The sequence below is a fragment of the Haematobia irritans genome, chromosome 1 (genome assembly GCF_050003625.1).
Source record: "Haematobia irritans isolate KBUSLIRL chromosome 1, ASM5000362v1, whole genome shotgun sequence".
NCBI lineage: Eukaryota > Metazoa > Arthropoda > Insecta > Diptera > Muscidae > Haematobia > Haematobia irritans.
In genome coordinates this window covers 237389223-237414806 of record NC_134397.1, presented here as the reverse complement: position 1 = coordinate 237414806, position 25584 = coordinate 237389223, and the positions used below count along the sequence as shown (strand labels likewise).

General features: G+C 31.4%; 2 protein-coding genes across 9 annotated transcripts in view; both read left to right on the top strand.

The window, feature by feature from the left end:
• The window catches only part of LOC142235782 (sodium-coupled monocarboxylate transporter 2), a 406987-nt gene that overhangs the window by 238410 nt on the left and 142993 nt on the right, over positions 1–25584 (top strand). For 3 of the 8 annotated variants that reach the window (XM_075307177.1, XM_075307316.1, XM_075307261.1), the window contains one exon: positions 2340–2361. The exons of 4 other annotated variants lie outside the window; for them this stretch is intronic. The gene's annotated coding sequence lies outside the window, so the exon portion shown is untranslated. Of the gene's footprint in view, positions 1–2338; positions 2362–25584 lie in introns of all 8 variants that reach the window. One more of the 8 variants, XM_075307104.1, reaches the window with a different exon arrangement.
• LOC142235416 (uncharacterized) lies at positions 12702–16622 on the top strand. Its single transcript, XM_075306668.1, has 2 exons — positions 12702–13678; positions 13787–16622. The coding sequence occupies exons 1-2, from the start codon at positions 12702–12704 to the stop codon at positions 16620–16622; spliced, it is 3813 nt and encodes a 1270-aa protein (XP_075162783.1).

Genomic DNA, 25584 nt, shown 5'->3' with positions numbered 1-25584 from the left:
ATAAACTTTGTTTAATCGGCTCGTGGGCGCCGCAAGCTATGCTATATAAATATTACTTATATGGGTAATTGTCTATTGATGACTATAACGGCTACATAGCTCAGTGGATAGTGTGTTGGCTTACAAATTGCATGGTCCGCGGTTCGATTCTCCGTCCAGGCGAAAGGTAAAAAAATTTAAAATTTATAAAATCGTATAATTTCTTCTACATTACTTGTATTACAGAAAAAGGTGCTAAGAAATAAAAAACTTCGTGGAAGTGAGAAAGATGTGAGGGAAAATGCAATTAGCCAGAAAAAAATTTTTTTGAGTTAGTCTTTATGAAATTGTTATTACATCCTGGAAAAGAATAAACGTTTATCACAAAAAGAATATACTTTTCTTCCAAATACACTTCGTTTCAACGAAAAGCAAATGAGAAACGAACTTTGTTTGTCTAAAATTTCGTTTGGGAGGAAAGAATTATTTTTTTGCGTGTAGTGATGTGGGTTTCCGAAAAATTTATCGACTAAAACTAGGTTCGAATAACCGGTTTAAACCCGGTCATTTTTTATTCTATTCCGAAAAACACTTTTATATAAAATTGTACATAATAATTTTCTATACAAAATGGCAATGCATCAATGACTACCTCAGGTTCTTTCATGTAAAGGCAGAGGCGTTGACTTCAATTTGAAAAAATTGAATTATTGTTAATTAAAAATTTGGCCTTAAAAAAGGTTAAAAACGCTCTTAAATTTATCGACATTACTATTGTGAATAACTATGTATGTACGTATGTAAGTTTCTTGGTAGGCTATACTCACCGTTTACCCGATCTCAAACGGTGAACATAACAAATAAACTCGAAAATTCTCCTCTAGTAACCATTGGGTGTTTTCTCATTTCTCCATTACCTAGTTGTTGCTAATTTCTCAATATGTGAGAATTAATGTTCACACACCTACCACAGTTAAATGCTAGATCCATTGTCGTATCTCCGGACCTCCCTGAAATACACGTAGAAATTGGTGTCCACCGAATTCTCCATACACAGCTGTGTCACCAATAAGCCCTCCTTTAAACGCGAATTTAGAGTGACATAGATTTCTACTTTAGCTAGCTAACATTATCAAGACAAAAACACAAAAGATATTTTCTACTAAAAATCATTAAATTGTTAAATAACACCACAAAAACAACTATGCCAGGATAATAGCTTTAAAAAATCTAAAATCTCCATATGCAAATTGTTGGCTGGCATTAAATGTAGCATTTTTGTCCTTTTAACACAAAGGTCACAGACCATAAATTATAATCACACACTGTGAAACATTTTCTCTTTCTCCAGTTGAGAACTTCACATTTACTTTATCACACAAACACAGACACACACACACGCAAACAAATGATTTGCTAGTGGAAAAGCTGTGTTTTCTTTTTTTTTGTGCGTTTTAAAAGAGAGAGAGAGCAAAATGTCTGGCAATAAAACCACACATTCAACGAACCGAAGAAAGTGCTCATAAATGTTTTTGAGTACCCAATAGTTTGTTGGATAGGGGAAAGAAGGGGGCCACCATGACCAACTTAATACAGATCTTGAATTTCAAATATGTTAGGGTTATCCTCTTACTGAGAGGGGGTACATTTCTAAACCCGGAACACAAACCACAATACAACTCTCGAGTGCTAGCTAGCAGTTAAAGCCTGACACATTCTTCTCCCCACCCCCCCACTTACTAAACGTTGAGCATCATCACAAGAGCAATTGAATGAATGCAGGTGAGTTATTTCCTACTTCTGGTACTGAGAGACAAAACATACTCAAATCTATAGAGCATTTGGAAAGCACATTGGGCACGGAGGAGTGGAGAAGGGCTGAATGAAAACTATTATAGCAAATGGTTGTTCAGCTGTTTTGAATCATCATGACTGTTAAAATGGTTTTAAGTAAATACGAGAGTTTTAACTTTCGATTAAATGGCAGACTTGTTATAAATGAAAATTGAAGGGGAGCTTCTCTGTAGCATGCTACCATGTCTCAATGTCAAATAACATTCAAATAATTGAGAAGGCCACTTCATTCCTCATGTCCGGGGGTGGGGGATTGTTTGTATAGCTGCAAAAATTCTCCCAGGCTGTTTGATTAACAGTCTCTAACAATAACAATGATATTTACTGTGGTTCAACAAAAATGCAATGTGTGTGATAATCGTTTGCCAAATGTCAGTATATTATGCATTCAAAATTTCCTTGTATATACAAAACACATTTTTTTATTTATATCATTAGATAATTTTGTTTTTATATTTATTATTTAAATTTCATTAACAGTCAACTTTTTTAATTTTCCATTGCAGGTAAATAACACGGCCAAGATACGTAAGTGACAATGCTAAAATATTCCCCCATATTCCGATAGTCGTAATGGTATAGCGAAATAATAGCAAATTGCGAGTTGTTTTGCGAACTCTTATGCTTAACTTGAATCTGACATAAATTCATTTTGGAAAAAAATATCTGTGCAAAATATCACCAAGTGTAAATTCTTTAAAATCACAAATCCCCAGTTATTTTTAATGGAGAACATAAATGCAGCCATTTTTTTTGTGAATCATTGAAATATTTGGCAAACAACGGTTTTGTTTTGCCAAATTTGGACAAATCGGGCGATGCATATATATGGTAGCTTTATCTAAATCTAAACCGATGTAGATAATATTTCGTTGGTTTATTTTGTACTACCTAAGGTTACATTGTGCTAAATTTGAGTAAGATCGGTTAATAAATAAGGGTTTTATGGCCAAATTTGGCAAAAATCGGGCGATACATATATATGGCAGCTATATCTAAAGCTGAACCGATTTCAATGTTATTTTGTAGACTTAAAGGGTACTACCGAAAAAAAAAACATAGTGTTAAATTTTACAACAATAGGTTAGTAAATAAGCATAATATGACCCCATATTTGTCGAAATCAGGCGATACATATATATGGGAGCTATATCTAAATTTGATCTTATATTTTCCAAATGCAATAGCGGCCATCAATGGAAACCAATGGAAAACTCTGCACCCAATTTCATCAAAATCGGTTTATAATTGCAACCGGAATCCAGCGAACAACATATACATAGACAGACAACTAGATCAAAGTTATTATACCCTGACCTAATGTTGCCAGCTTAGGGGATTTTTCCCCAAATTGGGAATATCTCTTCTTGAATGAAGACCAAATTTCTCAGTTGGAAACTTGGGGATTTGGTGGCGAATTTCCAAAAATTTGGGAATTTTTGTGGAGATTTTCTTGAAAAATTTTATTTCTATAAAAACTTTTGTCAAAATTTTATTTTTATAAAAATTTTGTCAAAATTTTATTTCTATAGAAAATTTTGTTAAAATTTTAGTTCTATAGAAGATTTTTTCAAAATTTTATTTTTACAAAAAATTTTGTTCAAATTTTATTCTCTACAGCAAATTTCGTCAAAATTTTATTTCTATAGAAAATTTAGTCAAAATTTTTAATTCTATCGAAAATTAGTCAAAATTTTTTTCCATAGAAAAGTTTGGCAAAATGTTATTCCTATAGAAAATTTTGTCAAAATTTTATTTCTATAGAAAATTTTGTCAAAATTTTATTTCTATAGAAAATTTTGTCAAAATTTTATTTCTATAGAAAATTTTGTCAAAAATTGATTTCTATAGAAAATTATGCTAAAATTTTATTTCTATAGAAAATTTTGTCAAAATTTTATTTCTATAGAAAATTTTTTTCAAATTTTATACTCTATAGAAAATTTTGCCAAAATTTTATTTCTATAGAAAATTTTGCCAAAATTTAATTTCTATAGAAAATTTTGCCAAAATTTTATTTCTATACAAAATTTTGTCAAAAATTTATTGCTATAGAAAATTTTGTTAAAATTTTATTTCTGTAGAAAATATTGTCAACATTTTATTTTATAGAATATTTTGTCAATTTTGTATTTCTATAGAAAATTTTGTCAAAATTTTATTTCTATAGAAAATTTTGTCAAAATTTTATTTTTATAGAAAATTTGCTCAAAATTTTATTTTTATAGAAAATTTTCTCAAAATTTTATTTCTGTAGAGAATATTGTCAAAATTTTATTTCTATAGAAAATTTTGCCAAAATTTTATTTCTATAGAAAATTTTGCCAAAATTTTATTTCTATAGAAAATTTTGCCAAAATTTTATTTCTATAGAAAATTATGCTAAAATTTTATTTCTATAGAAAATGTTGCCAACATTTTATTTCTATAGAAAATTTTGCGAAAATTTTATTTCTATAGAAACTTTTGTCAAAATTTTATTTCTATAGAAAATTTTGTCAAAATTTTATTTCTATAGAAAATTTTGTCAAAATTTTATTTCTATAGAACATTTTGTCAAAAATTTATTTCTATAGAAAATTTTGTCAAAATTTTATTTCTATAGAAAATTTTGTCAAAATTTTATTTCTTAGAAAATTTTGCGAAAATTTTATTTCTAAAGAAAATTTTATTTCTATAGAAAATATAAAAAAAATTTGCCAAAATTTTATTTCTATAGAAAATTTTGCGAAAATTTTATTTCTATAGAAACTTTTGTCAAAATTTTATTTCTATATAAAATTTTGTCAAAATTTTATTTCTATAGAAAATTTTGTCAAAATTTTATTTCTATAGAACATTTTGTCAAAAATTTATTTCTATAGAAAATTTTGACAAAATTTTATTTCTATAGAAAATTTTGTCAAAATTTTATTTCTTAGAAAATTTTGCGAAAATTTTATTTCTAAAGAAAATTTTGTCAAAATTTTATTTCTAAAGAAAATTTTGTCAAAATTTTATTTCTATAGAACATTTTGTCACAATGTTATTTCTATAGAAAATTATGTCACAATTTTATTTCTATAGAACATTTTGTCACAATTTTATTTCTATAGAAAATTAGTCAAAGATTTTTTTTCTATAGAAAAATTTTTAAAAATTTTATTTCTATCAAAAATTTTGTAAAAATTTTATTTCTATAGAAAATTTTGTCAAAATTCTATTTCTATCGAAAATTTTATTTCTATAGAAAATTTTGTCAAAATTTTATTTCTATAGAAAATTTTGTCAAAATTTTATTTCTATAGAAAATTTTGTCAAAATTTTATTTCTATACAAAATTTGGTCAAAATTTTATTTCTATAGAAAATTATGCGCAAATTTTATATCTATAGACAATTTTGTCAAATTTTTATTTCTATGGACAATTTAGTCAAAATTTTTAATTCTAACCAAAATTAGTCAAAATTTTTTTCTATAGAAAAGTTTGGCAAAATGTTATTCCTATAGAGAATTTTGTCAAAATTTTATTTCTAAAGAAAATTTTGCCAAAATTTGATTTCTATAGAAATTTTGTCAAAATTTTATTTCTATAGAAAATTTTGTCAAAATTCTATTTCTATCGAAAATTTTATTTCTATTGAAAATTTTGTCAAAATTTTATTTCTATTGAAAATATTGTAAAAATTTTATTTCTATAGAAAATATTGTCAAAATTTTATTTTTGTAGAAACCTTTGCGAAAATTTCATTTCTATATAAAAAATTTTGCCAAAATTTTATTTCTATAGAAAAGTTTGTCAAAATTTTATTTCTATATAAAATTTTATAAAAATTTTATTTCTATAGAAAATTTTGTTCAAATTTTATACTCTATAGAAAATTTTGCCAAAATTTTATTTCTATAGAAAATTTTGTCAACATTTTATATCTATAGAAAATTTTGTCAAAATTTTATTTCTATAGAAAATTTTGTCAAAATTTTATTTCTATAGAAAATTTTGCCAAAATTTTATTTCTATAGAAAATTTTGTCAAAATTTTATTTCTATAGAAAATTTTGCCAAAATTTTATTTCTATAGGAAATTTTATCAAAATTTTATGTCTATAGAAAATTTTGTAAAAACTTTATTTCTATAAATAAATTTTTCAAAATTTTATTTTTACAGAAAAATTTGTCAAAATTTTATTTCTAAGGAAAATTTTGCCAAAATTTTATTTCTAAGGAAAATTTTGCCAAAATTTTATTTCTATACAAAATTTGGTCAAAATTTTATTTCTATAGAAAATTTTGTCAAAATTTTATTTCTATAGAAAATTATGCGCAAATTTTATATCTATAGACAATTTTGTCAAAATTTTATTTCTATGGACAATTTAGTCAAAATTTTTAATTCTAACGAAAATTTGTCAAAATTTTTTCTATAGAAAAGTTTGGCAAAATGTTATTCCTATAGAAAATGTTGTCAAAATTTTATTTCTATTATTGTCAAAATAATTTTGCTATAGAAAATTTTATTTCTATAGAAAATTTTGTCAACATTTTATTTCTATAGAAACTTTTGTCACAATTTTTTTTCTACAAAAAATTTTGTCAACATTTTATTTCTATAGAAAATTATGCGCAAATTTTATATCTATAAACAATTTTGTCAAAATTTTATTTCTATAAACAATTTAGTCAAAATTTTTAATTCTAACGAAAATTAGTCAAAATTTTTTCTATAGAAAAGTTTGGCAAAATGTTATTCCTATAGAAAATTTTGTCGAAATTTTATTTCTATAAAAAGTTTTGTCAAAATAATTTTGCTATAGAAAATTATGTCACAATTTTATTTCTATAGAAAATTTTGCGAAAATTTTATTTCTATAGAAAATTTTGCGAAAAATTTATTTCTATAGAAAATGTTGTCAAAAATTTATTTAAGAACTTGTCAAAATGTTTTGGGGATTTTTGTGAGGAATTTAAATATAATTTTGGGACAAGAGCCAGAAAAATACTGGAAACACAGATCCCAACCACTATGTGGTTAAGGGTGTAATAAGAAAAGATACAGCGATTTACTTTGTTGCATTATATATCAGCCACCCTATAAGTCTGACCAATAATGTTAACAAGTTCATTACCAGAATATCAGAGCATAATATCATTGGCCTAAAGTAATCCCAAGCCATTTGTTAGCCATACAAAACATGGAATATTACTGAAATCCATATCTACCTAAAATGTTTTACAATCTATGTCCTGTTATCCAAGTCGCTTATCTCAATGGCTCCAACAATTCTAGGGAATTTAGTGTCAATCCGATGTTATTCCAGATGTAATGAATTGACTCGCAACTTGCTTGAACCAAATCGTCGAGAATGGTGGAATTTTCACAGAAACACGGGAAATTTCGACCACTCCCATTTCATATAGGGTGACCGAAAATAGAATTCATCTTTTTGATAGCCGAGCCCGAACGGCGTTCCAGTGAAACTACGTAGAGAAGCTTTAAAACCCTTAGAAATGTCACCATCATTACTGAGGTTGGATAATCCACTGCTGAAAAACTTGTTGGTGTTTGGTCGAAATTGGGTTTGAACCCACGAACCCTGTGTATGTAAGGCGGGCATGCTAACCATTGTACCACGGTGGCTCCTAAGACGCTTACCTCAATGGCTCCAACAATTCTAGGGAATTTAGTGTCAATCCGATGTTATTCCAGATGTAATGAATTGACTCGCGACTTGCTTGCACCAAATCATCGAGAATGGTGGAATTTTCACAGAAACACGGGAAATTTCAACCGCTCCCATTTGGTATAGGGTGACCGAAAATAGATGTAGAGAAGCTTTACAACCCTCAGAAATGTCACCATCATTACTGAGGTTGGATAATCCACTGCTGAAAAACTTGTTTGTGTTTGGGTTTGAACCCACGAACCCCGTGTATGTAAGGCGGGCATACTAACCATTGTACCACGGTGGCTCCCAAGTCGCTTACCTCAATGGCTCCAACATTTCTAGGGAATTTAGTTTCAATCCGATTTTATTCCAGATGTAATGAATTGACTCGCGACTTGCTTGAACCAAATCGTCGAGAATGATGAAATTTTCACAGAAACACGGGAAATTTCAACCGCTCCCATTTCATATAGGGTCACCTAAAATAGAATTCATATTTTTGATAGCCGAGCCCGAACGGCGTTCCAGTGAAACTACGTAGCGAAGCTTTAAACCCCTCAGAAATGTCACCATCATTACTGAGGTTGGATAATCCACTGCTGAAAAACTTGTTGGTGTTTGGTCGAAACTGGGTTTGAACCCACGAACCCTGCGTACGTAAGGCGGGCATGCTAACCATTGTACCACGGTGGCTCCCAAGTCGCTTATCTCAATGGCTCCAACAATTCTAGAGAATTTAGTGCCAATCCGATGTTATTCCAGATGTAATGAATTGACTCGCAACTTGCTTGAACCAAATCGTCGAGAATGGTGGAATTTTAACAGAAACACGGGAAATTTCAACCGCTCCCATTTCGTAAAGGGTGGCCGAAAATAGAATTCATCCTTTTGATAGCCGAGTCCGAACGACATTCCACATTGCGGTGAAACTACGTAGAGAAGCTTTAAAACCCTCAGAAGTGTCACCATCATTACTGAGGTTGGATAATCGACTGCTGAAATGTTTGTTGGTGTTTGGTCGAAACTGGGTTTGAACCCTCGACCCTGTGTATGTAAGGCGGTCATGCTAACCATTGTATCACGGTGGCTCCCAAGTCGCTTACCTAAATTCTAGGGAATTTAGTGTCAATCCGATGTTATTCCAGATGTAATGAATTGACTCGCAACTTGCTTGAACCAAATCGTCGAGAATGGTGGAATTTTCACAGAAACACGGGAAATTTCAACCGCTCCCAATTCGTATAGGGTCATCGAAAATAGAATTCATCCTTTTGATAGCCGAGTCCGAACGGCGTTCCAGTGAAACTACGTAGAGAAGCATTAAAACCCTCAGAAATGTCACCATCATTACTGAGGTTGGTTAATCCACTGCTGAAAAATTTATTGGTGTTTGGGTTTGAACCCATGAACCCCGTGTATGTAAGGCGGGCATGCTAACCATTGTACCACTGTGGCTCCCAAGTCGCTTACCTCAATGGCTCCAACAATTCTAGGGAATTTAGTGTCAATACGATGTTATTCCAGATGTAATGAATTGACTCGCAACTTGCTTGAACCAAATCGTCGAGAATCATGAAATTTTCACAGAAACACGGGAAATTTCAGCCGCTCCCATTTCGTAAAGGGTGACCGAAAATAGATGTAGAGAAGCTTTACAACCCTCAGAAATGTCACCATCATTACTGAGGTTGGATAATCCACTGCTGAAAAACTTGTTTGTGTTTGGGTTTGAACCCACGAACCCCGTGTATGTAAGGCGGGCATGCTAACCATTGTACCACGGTGGCTCCCAAGTCGCTTACCTCAATGGCTCCAACAATTCTAGGGAATTTATTTTCAATCCGATGTTATTCCAGATGTAATGAATTGACTCGCGACTTGCTTGAACCAAATCGTCGAGAATGATGAAATTTTCACAGAAACACGGGAAATTTCAACCGCTCCCATTTCATATAGGGTCACCTAAAATAGAATTCATATTTCTGATAGCCGAGCCCGAACGGCGTTCCAGTGAAACTACGTAGCGAAGCTTTAAACCCCTCAGAAATGTCACCATCATTACTAAGGTTGGATAATCCACTGCTGAAAAACTTGTTGGCGTTTGCTCGAAACTGGGTTTGAACCCACGACCCCGTGTATGTAAGGCGGGCATGCTAACCATTGTACCACGGTGGCTCCCAAGTCGCTTATCTCAATGGCTCCAATAATTCTAGGGAATTTAGTGTCAATCCGATGTTATTCCAGATGCAATGAATTGACTGGCAACTTGCTTGAACCAAATCGTCGAGAATGATGGAATTTTCACAGAAACACGGGAAAGTTCAACCGCTCCTATTTGGTAAAGGTTATGTTAGGTTAGGTTAGGTGGCAGCCCGATGTATCAGGCTCACTTAGACTATTCAGTCCATTGTGATACCACATTGGTGAACTTCTCTCTTATCACTGAGTTCTGCCCGATTCCATGTTAAGCTCAATGACAAGGAACCTCCTTTTTATAGCCGAGTCCGAACGGCGTTCCACATTGCAGTGAAACCACTTAGAGAAGCTTTGAAACCCTCACAAATGTCACCAGCATTACTGAGGTGGGATAGTCCACCGCTGAAAAACTTTTTGGTGTTCGGTCGAAGCAGGAATCGAACCCACGACTTTGCGTATGCAAGGCGGGAATGGTAACCATTTTACCACGGTGGCTCCCTCCCATTTCGTATAGGGTCACCGAAAATAGAATTCATAGATAGATTTTCTTGAGCCATTGGAGGAGGCGTTCCCACCACCAGTTCTTCTTGTTTATCTTGGTTCTCGCTCTCTCTACTCTAGGATTTCAAATTGGAGGAGAACGAAACATTTCCTTTTTTTGAGAATTCAATACTTTTTCGGGGTCACTAATTGACTGAATTTTAATATTCCATGTTTGGCAAATGACTAGAGACCTCATTTTTTATAGTAGGGTTCGAACGACATTTCACATTGCAGTGAAGCTTTGAATCTCTCAGAAATATCACCAACATCACTGACGGGGGATTACCCGCAGATGAAAAACTTTTAGATGTTCGGTGGAAGCAGGGATTGAATCCACGATCCTGTGTATGCAAGTCGGTTATGCTAAGCATTGAACCAGAATGGCTTCCTGCCCCTACTTTAAATATCAGCTCAATGGTTTTCTATACGTTCCAATGAATTTATTCCCTAGTCTTCATTTCAACAATATTCCTTAAATATCCCTAACCTGATATTCTTCCGATTGGTTTGACTACCACCAAAGCTGTGGGGACAAAGCTAACTTATCTTCACTCCCCATGGAAAATTGATATCAGAATCTACCTGCACTTGGCAATTAACATTTCATATTTGCATACATTTAATTAAAACTTTCCCACACTCCATTAAATGTGGATTTTCAATTTCAAATTCCATTTGCATCCATCCTCCATCCTCTTCTGCTTTGTACTCACTAATGAACTTCATAACTCTTACACTCAATCGATTTGGAACAAAAGGGGCCAACGTAAAAACAAAATCTCATTAACAAATGCATTTAATTTAATTTCCAATTCTCCAGCATTACTTTTATCCTTACTCTCGTTTGTGTTTTTGTTTTACGTTTTCGTCCATGCTAGATTTAGGTTGGCGCATTAGACGATACCAACTGAAAACGAGCTCATATTCATTTTAGTCCATTCCTCGGTATTACATTTTATGGAATTGATGTTGCTGATACTGCTAAAATGGAATAACAATCGTTAAAAGTAGCATTTAATGAGTTTGCAAAACAATCAATAGATTTTATGATCCTTCGTTGAGCCATTGGAAATACCATCGAACACCAATGCCAACGCCATCCACATACTTAGCTATAATAATCGTTATTTAATTAAATTCCAACTAGAAGGTTATCACAGTAGGAATAGAAATCAAGTACCCAGTAAGAGAATGTGAAAAATACTTGGGAGTTTAGTGGCTTTGTTGCCATCATTTTAGTCATAGAAGATTTTAAGTAAATTTTAGTTCATGGTGTTTTTCTATGTTCCTTAAAGCCATATTGCATTTATTGCTTCAACCAAGGCTGTAAAGCTATACACACTCTGACTGAGATCGAAAAAACGAAAGGTTGTTGGATTTCCCCTCATCTCAATTGGTTGCACATACCGGCACTGACAGACCAAGGAATGAAATCCACTCCATCCAAAGTCATATTCCCTTTTCCCCCTTTACCTTTTTCTCCTTAGGTGGATTGTGCCGACTAGTTAACTCAGACTCCTCTTTCTTGCTTCAATCCCAGTTTTGAGCGTTGTCTTTTCTAGGGTGTGCAAAAAATGTGTTCCGGCATCCGTCTGAATTTCCTCAAAAAATCATCAAGTTGTCTGACAGGTTGATTCCAGGATCCAAAGTCTTCACAAAGAGATCGCCGTGCCCGTCGCCAACAACAAGCGAGGGTTGTGCAAGCATCTGGACGAGTAAGATCACGAATCCAGGCGGCTGAATAGAACCATCTGCAATTTCTTCAACCTGAAAAGTAAGGTCAAGACTGTCATAACTTTTGAGGGGCAAATTCAGCGCCAGTGCGAGAAATATTCTGGAGCGTTGTCTTTTCTAGGGTGTGCAAAAAATGTGTTCCGGCATCCGTCTGAATTTCCTCAAAAAATCATCAAGTTGTCAGACAGGTTGATTCCAGGATCCAAAGTCTCGACAAAGAGATCGCCGTGTCCACACAGTGATAAAGGCCGCCACTATCAAGATTCCAAGAATTTTTAAGTCCCTGTTTCTTTTTACCAAGCATGCAGCACTGGCCGCCATTAACGTTGGATGTGCAAAGCCTGACTGACTGGCCACATGTGAGGTAAAGGCTGGGAGACAATCCTGACGACATTCAAATCTATAGGGCCTCCTTTGACAGACCACTCTGTGATCTCTCCGATGAAACCATCCCCATCACGTTCGACTTTAGTTAGGAACTAAGTTCAATTGCTTATCTGATCGGTGGATCGGGGATTGGCTCATACGGAAAAGGTTCAGGAGGCAGTGCTGACCAATTGGAACTGTCTTATTTTCAATGCAAGACCACTAAACCAACAAATTGGCAACATTGGTCGTATAAAGTCGTGTTTTGTTTAGCTCTCCGAATATAAAATATAATTAAAACTTTTTGAGTGAATTGCCTGGTTTTTTGTATTGTAATTTAATTGGTTACGTTACACAAACTATTTTGGAACTTGAAGTTCAACAATGACAACACGACGTAGCCTTAAAAACAAAATTTTCTGTGCACACTGCAAAAAAGAAGTGAAGGAGAATGAGAATAGCATAGAGTGTGACAAATGTTCAGAACAATATCATGCTCGTTGCACAAATTTGAGCAAGAGTCGGTTTGACTACTATTGTAAACATGAAGATGAGGAATATGTTTGTCATGTATGTGAGAATAATGCGAGCACATCGAGCAACATAGCAAAATCAAACTCTTCTTTTGAAACTCAACTTGATGTCATCAATATGAGACTTAAAAAACTTGATCAACTGGACAGCTTATCTGATGCTGTGAATTTCATGTCCAGCAAATTTGATGAAGTCTTGAAAGGAGTAGCAGAAAATAAAAAGAAATTAGAGGTAATGCAGAGAGAGAATAAAGCCTTGAAAGATAAAGTGAGTGAGCTGCAGGCATCTGTTAAGTTTTTGAACGACCAGCGAGTGAAGTATGACTGTGTTGTAACTGGCATACAAACAGCTGATGGTGTCTCAGCTGAGGCGGCTGTAATAAAGTTAGCGAGCGACGTTGGTGTTAGTGTAAGTCAAGAGAGCATTAGTGATGCCTACTTTTTGAAAACAAAAAACGACAAGAAGTCTATTGTGGTGAAACTCAATTCACAAAAAACTAAAGATAAACTTATGCTTGTCAAGAGTAAACTTAATGAGAAGGATGAAACCAAGAGTGTGTTTATTCATGAATATCTTAGCAGAGAAACAATGGCATTATTAAACTATGCAAAGTCTTTGAAAAATATTGGATACCGTTCCGTTTATGCAAAAAATGGCAGAATTTTCGTTAAGATGTCTGAATTATCAAGACCGAGACAACTTCAAAACATGGAAGAAGTTGATGAGTTATTGCTACAAGCTACAGTTCAAAATAATAAAAGGAAATCAAAACAATTAATACAAGTTGAAGCTGATGATTCCGATGATAACACTTATGTATCACCAACGTAATTATTTAATTAATACTTCATTCCATAGTGTTTTAATTTTCCTTTATTATTTTTATTTATGAATTACAATCAATATATAAATAATTTTGAATCTTTTAAAACTAGTTATTCGCATTGTAGTTATTTTAATATAATGTCTATAAATATCAGGAGCTTGTCGTCGGTTTCGAAATTTAACAAATTTAAATCTTTGATTTCGCAGCTACCACAGCTACCTTCTGTAATTGCTATACAAGAAACATGGTTTCAGAAAGATTTAGTTCAAGTATATGACATACCTGGGTATAAGGCAGTACATTCTTGTAGATTTGACTCGTATGGTGGGACTTCCATATATATTCGTAATTTGCTACCTTTCTCTGTAATGGAAATTACAAGTGAAGGTTTCATAGATTCGGTAGTATTGAGATTGAATGATGTCAAAGTTAATGGTAAACCAATGATATTTACATCCTTTTATAAGTCCCCAAAGTGTGGAATAAACAACTTTTTCAATTTTATGGAAAGTACATTGGAGAGATATGGAAGAAATCCTTGTGTATTCGTTGGGGATGCTAACATTGATTTACTAGAGCATAGAGTATTTGCAGACCTTTTAAATATTTTAATGAACTTTGACTTCAGGAATTGCCATGAGCTGGTTACAAGACCTCAAAGTGAATCATCAATTGATCATGTGTATAGTAACATTGAGAAACAATTTTTTATAGATTCCATTGAGTTTGATTTGTCTGATCACAATATCATTTTTTGTAGAATCGCTTTGAAAGTTAGAAATGGTGAATTTGATAATGAAAGTTATTTAGTTTGTGATTATGAGAGAGTGAAAGATTCTCTACAACACAAGGTGCAGGATTTGTGTTACACTGGCAATCCATCAATAGATACTGCTAATTTAATAGAGTGCCTGGGAGAAGCTATAAGTAGTTCAACAGTGACTAAGAGTACCAAATTAAGCTTGAGAAATAAGATAGCACCATGGGTGAATGGTAACTTAAAGAAGCTGCTGTTATATAAGGATCGTCTACTAAGGCTTCGGAAGAAGAATTCACGACCTGACATTGAGATACGTTTGAAAAGGATTAGCAAGGTAATCAAAAAGGCTTATAGGGACTCAATGAATAATTATTATGCTGACACTCTTTCTGATTTGGGGAATGATTCCAAGAAGACATGGAGTTTTTTGAACAATACACTAGGGAGAGGTCGAGTAGATGATATATGCATTAGGGACAGTGTTGGGAATCCAGTTGAATGTGATCAAGCTAAAAGTGAAGTGTTGAATACTTATTTTGTGGAGTCGGTTCAGAAAGTCAAATCAAGTATTGGAGAATTCCCGGGCGATGATCTCAATGATTTGGGAACATTGAGTACATGTAATTATAGATTTTATTTTAGTTACACGTCTATTGAGGAAATGCATAGTGTTATTTGTGGCTTATCTCCTACCAAGAGTAGTGGGCATGATGGTATATATCCTAAAGTTCTTTTAACTTGTGTTGGCATATTAACACCATACTTAGTACGGATTTTTAATGATGTGGTAAGGACATCAATTTATCCACAAATACTTAAGATACATAAGGTCATTCCAATACCTAAGAAAAGTAATGCAGGAGAATTGAAGGATTTTCGTCCTATATCAATATTACCTATAATTGGAATTGTTTTTGAGCGTTTATTACATAAACAACTGTATATGTATTTGTCGGAAAATCGTTTATTGAATGATTATCAATATGGCTTTCGTAAGGGTTGTGGCACTGAGGAAGCAATTGTTAATGTTCATAGATGTATCTGTAAAGGATTGGATGAGGGTTATAGGGCTGTAGTTGGGGTGTTTTATGATTTGTCGAAGGCCTTCGATCTTGTCGATCACAATTTATTAATAAGGAAAATGGGGTTTTATGGAATTTGTGGAAAAGAGATGATGCTCTTAGGTAGTTATTTAGGTAATCGGCGACAATTTGTTGAAGTTAAGGGACAGAGAAGTTCTATGATGGAGGTCAAGTACGGAGTACCCCAAGGCAGTGTTTTGGGGCCTCTTCTGTTTTCTCTTTATATTAACGACCTGGGGAATCTTACTTTGGATGGGAAAATGTTTATTTATGCAGATGACATCTGTCTTATGTATCCGTATAACAATGAGAGCATGGTTAAACTTTATATAGAGAGAGATGCTTCGTTGATTTTTGAGTTTGTTCGTCTCAACAAGCTCTTTATGAATACTGATAAGACTCAATTAATGAGATTTAGGCCTCGTTTTAAATTCAATAATGTTTTTAATATTAGTATTAACGGAAGGGAGATAACGGAAGTTCCCATAGTTAGATACTTAGGTTTGTACTTACAGGGAAACCTCTCGTGGGATAGACACATACAGTACCTGAAATCTAAGATATCACCAGCTATTGGTTTACTGTATAAATTCCAATACAAATTCGATAGGAAAACTAAACTGTTAATTTACCAGTCCTTGATACAAAGTCATTATTGTTACTTGTCAATAGTATATGGTTATAAGAAAACTACTGAACTAAGATCTCTTCAAAGGCTTCAGAACAAAGCTCTTAAAGTTGTGGCGAATTTGAGTGTAACCCATTCCACTTTGAATTTATATAGGATAGAACATCCAACCGTTTTACCCATTTATGGAATTCATAAATGCCAAATGATTGTATATATATTTAAATGTTTAAATAATATTGGACATCACACCATACGTTTTAGGAGAAATCAAGAGGTGGTTAATACACGTAATAATAACCTTTTAAAAGTTGCATTTTGTCAATCTGAAACAACCAGGCAGCGTATTGATCATCTTGGTTGTAAATATTTTAATGATCTACCGCTTAATTTAAAAGAGATTGAAAATCTTTCTGTTTTTAAAACTAGTCTGAAAAAATACTTACTAGAACGCATTGATGAGCTCCTGATATAATGTTTGTATTATAAAATATATCAGTTTTATATAATGAATTTTTGTTAAATGATTTGTATTCTTTGATAATATTTATTAGTTAATGAACACATAAACATATGTATATATTACCAAGTCAGTCTCTATAATGCCTAATGGCGCAGAGACGAAGTAGAGCTATGTTTTGTAATTATTTTTCTCAAAAATACTAATAAATACAAAAAAAAAAAAAAAAAAAAAAAAAAAAACGACGAGAGACAAGAGAATGTTGCCTAGAGAGTATTTAACGGTGATATTTTGTCTCTGGTCTGGTAACAGGTTGGCTGTTAAGTCCCCGGTCTAACAAAGGAAAACATTTTTTTGTCAAAATCCTTTTTTATTATTCAACATAGTTCCCTTCAAGAGCGATACAACGATTCTAACGACTTTCCAATGTTTTGATACTATTTTGGTAGTACTCCTTCGGTTTTGCCTCAAAATAGGCCTCAGTTTCGGCGATCACATCTTCATTGCAGCCAAATTTTTTCCCTGCGAGCATCCTTTTGAGGTCTGAGAACACGAAAAAGTCGCTGGGGGCCAGATCTTAAGAATACGGTGGGTAGGGAAGCAATTCGAAGCCCAATTCATGAATTTTTGGCATCGTTCTCAATGACTTATGGTACGGTGCGTTGTCTTGGTGGAACAACACTTTTTTCTTCTTCATATGGGGCCGTTTTGCTGCTATTTCGACCTTCAAACGCTCCAATAACGCCATATAATAGTCACTCTTGATGGTTTTTCCCTTCTCAAGATAATCGATAAAAATTATTCCATGCGCATCCCAAAAAACAGAGGCCAGCGGACTTTTGAGTCTTTCCACGCTTCGGAGACGGTTCACCGGTCGCTGTCCACTCAGCCGACTGTCGATTGGACTCAGGAGTGTAGTGATGGAGCCATGTTTCATCCATTGTCACATATTGACGGAAAAACTCGGGTGTATTACGAGTTAACAGCTGCAAACACCGCTCAGAATCATCAACACGTTGTTGTTTTTGGTCAAATGTGAGCTCGCGCGGCATCCATTTTGCACAGAGCTTCCGCATATCCAAATATTGATGAATGATATGACCAACACGTTCCTTTGATATCTTTAAGGCCTCTACTATCTCGATCAACTTCATTTTACGGTCATTCAAAATCATTTTGTGGATTTTTTTTATGTTTTCTTCGGTAACCACCTCTTTCGGGCGTCCACTGCGTTCACAGTCCTCCGTGCTGATTTCACCACGCTTGAATTTTTCATACCAATCAATTATTGTTGATTTCACTGGGGCAGAGTCCGGAAACTCATTATCAAGCCAAGTTTTTTTTCCTTCCACCGTATTTTTCCCTTCAGAAAACAGTATTTTATCAAAATACGAAATTCCATTTTTTCCATTTTTTTTTTCACAAAAGACGCTCTATCTCACAAACTAATTGACTTACAGACGTCAAAGTTTGACACGAATCATTTGAAGGTTGGTACTATATAAAAATAATATGCATTTAATACTAGCGACGCCATCTATGTGTCAGACTGGGGAGTTATCAGCCAACCTGTTATCTCCGGATACCTAAACATCAATCTTTCGCTCGTTGGAACCTGCAATAGAGGATGATCTTCACCCATCACGCGACACATGGACAAATCCAATCGATGTATTTCAATTCGTCTCTAAGTACTCCGTAAGACTTCCATGTTTTATTTACAACCTATCTTGGGTTAGATTTATAGAGTACACAAACCCTTCCAATTCCCTATTGATTTATTTACAATGGAAACCTTGAAAATATTACCTGCTTATCTGCATCCTATATTTTCTCCCTTCAATGTAAGAATTTATAGCTTCGAGCATTTTAATAATCTCACACTTATGTCTGTTGACACAGAGCATTGTGTTCACACCCCCCCCACAATGTCGAATGCCGAAGGAAGGGGAGGTGGGGGGACGAAAATTCATGTGGTTTCATTCGTGATAACCCTGTTTCTGTTTCTTGCCTGCTGTTTGAACAATTGCCATTTTCACACCCCCAATTTCAAATATCCATACTCAAGTAACCGGATGAAGGACTATTCCAACGACCTACCACCAAGGATAATAACAATTATAATTTTAATTCGATTGGCATACCCAAGAGACACCGGCTGTGAATGGCTTACATGAATTTGCCATGGCATACAGGCAATGGGCCTTGCCCCACCTAAATAAAATAAAACTAAAAAGGTGGATTTTGAGCAAACGAACTATGTTCTTATGATCACAAAAAAGGTCATTTATGCATACACCTTAGGTCTTGTTTTGTGTTTTAATTCTACTTTGGAATGTATTCAACTAATAAGCCTCGAAGGGAAGGCGAGAATGTTCAAAAAAGTGCAAACTAAAAGTTATAAGACTCTTGCACTCTGGGCTATGAAAATTCCAGTAGCGTAGTATTTAAGGTCTTATATGGGAAAAGCCCAATATAAAGTAGCTTAGACTCAGTAAGGCTTAGTGTCAAAATTTATATTTTCCAAGCCATAATGTACGAGTATTCCATCTCGTTCATCTTTTGTTATCAATCCCTAATTTAGTCTTTAGGCTCTCTATTTTCGGACTCTGAAGAGTTCATTTGTTTTTTAATTTTTCATTTAAATTTCCTTCTTTAAAATGTTCCCTTGCCATTTTCGTATCTGAAAACATAGAATATCATTTTCAATTTCTCCACTCATTGGAGCAACCTATGCTACATAAGCCCCATCCCCATGCAAGCACCCTTGTGGGAGCTTTGTCTTTGCTGCATTTGTTGTAGAGATAAAATTTATTCTTTAAAAGACCAAACTGCAGACACCGGACATAAGGACGACAATGACCACACGATGGCGGAAACAGGAAAAGGCTTGCCAACATCAGCTGGTCATGTGGTTGGTCGTTTATTTAAGCTCAATTGAATTAAGTTTTGAATTTTGAGTATACAACGTTGGTCACTCATCTTGCTCGTCCCCGTTGTGCTCATCCTCGTCGTCGTTGCCGATAGCGGCCTTAGAATAATATGTGGAGCAAGAAAGGACCACACAGTCTGTAGCGGTAGGAAACTGAATCTCGTACTCGTATCTTCAAAATTGTATTTGGTCAACTCGTCAAGTTATCAGGGTCTTTCAAAAGTTTCACAACTTTCTATTGAAATTTTGTCAATTTTTTTTTATAAAATAAAAATTTTCCTAAAATTATATTTCTATTTGTTAAAACTTCTATAGCAGATTTTGTCAAAATTTTATTTCTATAGAACAATTTTGCAAAATTGTATTTCTATAGAAAATGTTGTCAAAATTTTATACTCTATCGAAAACTTTGTCAGAATGTTATACTCTATAGAAAATTTTGTCAAAATTTTTGCTGCAATTTTATTTCTATAGAAAATTTTGCTAAAATTCTATTTCTATAGAAAATTTTGTTAAAATTTCTATAACAGATTTAGTCAAAATTTTAGTTTTATAAAAATGTTTGCAAAATTTTATTTCTAGAGAACATTTTTGGAAAATTTTATTTCTAGAGAAAATTTTTGGAAAATTTTATTTTATAGAAAATTTTTGTCAAAATTTAATTTTATAGAAAATTGTTGTCAAAATTTTATTTCCACAGCACATTTTGTGAAAATTTTATTTCTATAGAAAATTTGGTTAAAATTTTATAAAAATTATAATTTTTTAGTTCTATAGAAATATTTGCCAAAAAAAAAATTATTTATATAGAAAACTAGCGTAACCCGGCCCGCTTCGCTGCGCCTTCCGAAGCGTATTTGGAGGAACATTTTGCGTTAACTTAGTCAACTATATCCTTCGTGCTGAAAACAAATTCGAAAAGATTTGAATTCTTTTAAACAAATCGGACTACTTGATTTTTCGTTTATAGGTACAAATACGGCGGTAGAGGGTGTACCCTTTCCTCCAAATTTTTTTAATAATGTTCTGTATTCAAGTAGTTGGACAATCTTCTATATTTCTTGTGAATTTTAAGTGTGGTTTGTCAAGGAAAGGTATCCTTTTCCTCAAAAAATCTGAAAATTAAGCACTATATTATCCAATAAATCGGAAAAAGCAAACGTAGTAAAAAATTTTACCACATTAACATTTGCTAAAATGTTGGAAAATGATGTACCCTCTACGTTGGCTACCAATTTCATGTAAATTAAAGTTCTTTACTAAAAAGAAGTCTGGCAGAAGCCTGTGCAAAAATCATAAAATTATGTACCGAGTTCCAATTTATGGACAACCCTCTACTTTCAATTTAAGAAAAAAAAAAAAAAACGAACAAAAGGGCACCTTTTCCCCACCTTCGCACCACTCCGACCTGATATCGGACTATCACCTACCCTATATTAATTTCGCAACTACTCAATGGTCCCTATAAATTCTATCGAAGTAAATCGATAGAATTTACTTCGATAGAATTCCCACGTTCCCTGTAAATTTCAAGTAGATCGGCGATGTTCCCACGTTCCCTGTAAATTTCAAGTAGATCGGCGATGTTTAAATTTTGCTCTATTGTTTTAAAGGGACGTCACTTTCCCCGATACAATATCGACAAACACCGTAGTGAATAGCACCTAACCTTCCCTGAAAATTCTTGAAACTTTCCTTCAAGTGTGTGGCAAGGAAGGTTGCCTCTTCGTTCATAACCTTCCCCCACTGCTTTTGTAAATTTCAAGAAAACTTAATTTTTTTTGCAGTTTTAGAGGAGGACCTCCTCCCCGACCAAATATCGAAAAGTGATGTAGCGTATCTTTTGTAAACGAAAATGTCAAACAAATTATAAGCCTAAAGGGGCGGCCTCTCTTCCGTCCAAATATCACACAATCAGGTATCAACTATTAATATCGTAACCTCTCACCAGTCCTCAAGTAACTCGGTAAAGTTTAATTGTTTCTCTGTATGTACTTAAGAGAAGCGGATGTCTCCCTATGCCCTTTTATTTTTATTCAAAAATCAGGAAAGTGATATAAATTTCATAACCCGTTTTTCCGTAAATTTCAGTCGGGGGAGTTTAGTCTTGTTTGTACTTTCAAAAAAAAAAATCGGCAAAGGGGAGGTCCCCCTCCCCGACCAAATACCGAAAAATAATGTAGCGGATTTTTGTCTAGATGCCAACCCCAACATTCAATGAAAATTTCAAGCAAATCGCATAATTTTGTTCCAAGTTTCAAAAAGTCGGGCAAGGGGGAGGTCCCCCTCCCCATCCACATATGAAATCATCAGGTAGCCCATATTAATTCCATAACCTCACCACATGTTTTCTGTAAATCTCAGATAATTTAGAAAATTTTAGTTTTTTCACTGTACTTTAAAAAAGTCGAACAAAGGGGAGGCCCCCCTCCGCCACTAAATATCGAAATAAAAAGTAGCGGATCTTTGTCTAGATGCCAACCCCAATCTTCAATGAAAATTTCAAGCAAATCGGTCAACTTTGGTCTAATTTTCAAAAAGTCGGACAAAGGGGAGGTTCCTCTCCGCGACCATATGTCAAAAAATGAGGTACCCTATTTTCAGCACATGAGTGCCCCCCACGATCTCTGAAAGTTTCAAGTAAATCGGTTCAGCCGTTTTCGCGCCAACCCGGAACATACAAATAAACAAACAAACAAATAAACAAACATAATTTGAATTTTATATATATAGATTTTCTCAAAAATTTATTTCTACAGAAAATTTGGTCACATTTTTATTAACATAGAAAAATTTTTCAAAATTTTATTGCTATAGAAAATTTTGTAAAGATTTTATTAATATAGAAAATTTTATTCCTACAGAAAATATCCTCAGAATTTTATTTTTATATAAAATTTTGTCAAAAATTTATACAAAATGTTATTTTTATAAAAATTTTTGTTAAACTTTCATACTCTATAGAAATTTTATTTCTACAAAAAAATTTGTCAAAATTTTATTTTGTTAATTTTTTTTATCTGTAGACAATTTTGTCAAAATCTTATTTCTATAGAAAATTTTTGCACAATTGTATTTTTATAGAAACATTTTGCAAATTTTATTTCTATAAAAAATTTTGTCAAAATTTTATTTCTATAAAAATTCTTGTCAAAATATTATTTCTATAAAAATTCTTGTCAAAATTTTATTAAAATTTTATTTCTGTAGAAAATTTCGTCAAAATGTTTTTTATATAGAAAATGTTGTGCAGTTCAATCTCTATAGAAATGTTTGTCAATATTTTAAGAAATTATTAAAAACTTTATTTCTATAGAAATGTTTGTCAAAATTTTACACCCCATAGAAAATTTTCTCATAATTCTATACTCTTAATTCTATAGAAAATTTTGTCAAATTTCTGTAGAATTTCTACAGAAAATTTTGTCATCATTTTATTTCTATAGAAAATTTTGTGAAAATTTTATTTTTGTTGAAAATTTTGTCAAATTTTTATTTCTATAGAAATTTTTATGAAAATTTTTTACTAAAGAAAATTTTGTTAAAGTTTTAATTCTATAGTACTTATTTTCAAAAATTTATTTCAAAAGAAATCTTTTCAAAATTTTATTTAAAAAGAAATCTTTCCAAAATTTTATTTCAATAGAAAATTTTTGCAAAATTGTATTTTTATAGACAAATTTTGCAAATTTTTTTACTATGAAAAATTTTTACATAATTTTATTTTGTTAAAGTTTTAATTCTATAGTTATTTTGTTAAAGTTTTAATTCTATAGTACTTATTTTCAAAAATTTATTTTAAAAGAAATCTTTTCAAAATTTTATTTAAAAAGAAATCTTTCCAAAATTTTATTTCAATAGAAAATTTTTGCAAAATTGTATTTTTATAGACAAATTTTGCAAATTTTTTACTATGAAAAATTTTTACATAATTTTATTTCTGTAAAAACTTTATTTCTATAGAAAATTTTGTTAAAATTTTACTTCTGTAGAAAATTTCGTCAAAATGTTATTTCTATAGAAAATTTTATGAAGTTCAATTTTTATAAAAATTTTTGTCAACATTTTAAAAAAATTATTCAAAATGTTATTTCTATAGAAAAGTTTGTCAAAATTTTACACTCCATAGAAATATTGATAAAAATTTTTATTCTTAATTCTACAGACAATTTTTTCAAATTTCTGTAGAAATTCTACAGAAAATTTTGTCAACATTTTATTTCTGTAGAAAATTTTATAAAAATTTTATTTTTATTGAAAATTTTGTCAAAATTTTATTTCTATAAAAAAAATTGTCAAAATTTTATTCCTATAGAAATTTTTATGAAAATTTTTACTACAGAAAATTTTGTTAAAGTTTTATTTTTATAGTACTTATTTTTAAAATTTTATTTCAAAAGAAATCATTTCAAAATTGTATTTTAAAAACAATTTTCAAAATTTTATTTCTATAAAAAAATTTTGCGACGTTGTATTTTTATAGAAAAATTTTGCAAATTTTATTTCTATATAAAATTTTGTCAACATTTTATTTCTATAAAAATCCTTATCAAAATTTTATTTCTATAAGAATTCTTGTCAAAATTTTATTAAAATTTTAATTCTGTAGAAAATTTCGTCAAAATGTTATTTCTATAGAAAATTTTATGAAGTTCAATTTTTATAAAAATTTTTGTCAACATTTTAAAAAAATTATTCAAAATTTTATTTCTATAGAAATATTTGTCAAAATTTTACACTCCATAGAAAATTTTCTCAAGATTTTATACTCCTAATTCTATAGAAAATTTTGTCAAATTTCTGTAGAATTTCTACAGAAAAATTTGTTAACATTTATTTTTGTTGAAATTTTTGTCAAAATTTTATTTCTATAAAAAATTTTATGAAAATTTTTTACTACAGAAATTTTTGTTAAAGTTTTAATTTAATAGTACTTATTTTCGACATTTTATTTCAAAAGAAATCTTTTCAAAATTTTATTTAAAAAACAATTTTCAAAATTCTATTTCTATAGAAAATTTTTGCAAAATTGTATTTTTATGGAAAAATTTTGCAAATTTTATTTCTATAAAAAATTTTGACAATATTATTTCTATAGAAAATTTTGTTAAAATTTTATTTCTATAGAAAATTTTCGTCAAAATGTTATTTCTATAGAAAATTTTGTGATGTTCAATTTCTATAGAAATTTTTGTTAAAATTTTAAAAAAATATTCAAAATTTTATTTCTATAGAAATGTTTGTCAAAATTTTGCACTCCATAGAAAAATTTTCTCAAAATTTTATACTCTTAATTCTATAGAAAAATTTGTCAAATTTCTGTAGAAATTCCATAGAAAATTTTGTCAACATTTTATTTCTATAGAAAGTTTTGTGAAAATTTTATTTTTGTTCAAAAATTTTTCAAAATTGTATTTCTATAAAAAATTTCGTCAAAACTTTATTTCTATAGAAATTTTTATGAAAATTTTTTAATACAAAAAATTTTGTTAAAGTTTTATTTCTATAGTACTTATTTTATTTCAAAAGAAATTTTTTCAAAAATTTATTTGGAAAGCAATCTTTTCAACATTTTATTTAAAAAACAATTTTCAAAATTTTATTTATATAGAAAATTTTTGCAAATTTTATTTCTTTAAAAAATTTTGACATAATTTTATTTCTATAGAAAATGTTGTTAAAATTTTATTTCTATAGAAAATTTTGTTAAAATTTTATTTCTGTAGAACATTTCGTCAAAATGTTATTTCTATAGAAAATTTTGTGAAAATTTTATTTTTGTACAAAAATTTGTCAAAATTGTATTTCTATAAAAATTTTTTCTAAAGAAAATTTTTTTAAAATTTTATTTCTGTAGAAAATGTCGTCAATATTTTTTTATTTCTATATAAATTTTTTTCAATTTTTTTTTTCTGTAGAACATTTTATTCAAAATTTTGAAATCGTTTAAAAAGTAGGGTCAGAGGAAATCTGGCACAAAAACTGAAGTACAGGTTAATCACTCCATGGCCTCCATACACGTGCCGCGTACATTTCAAAAAAAAT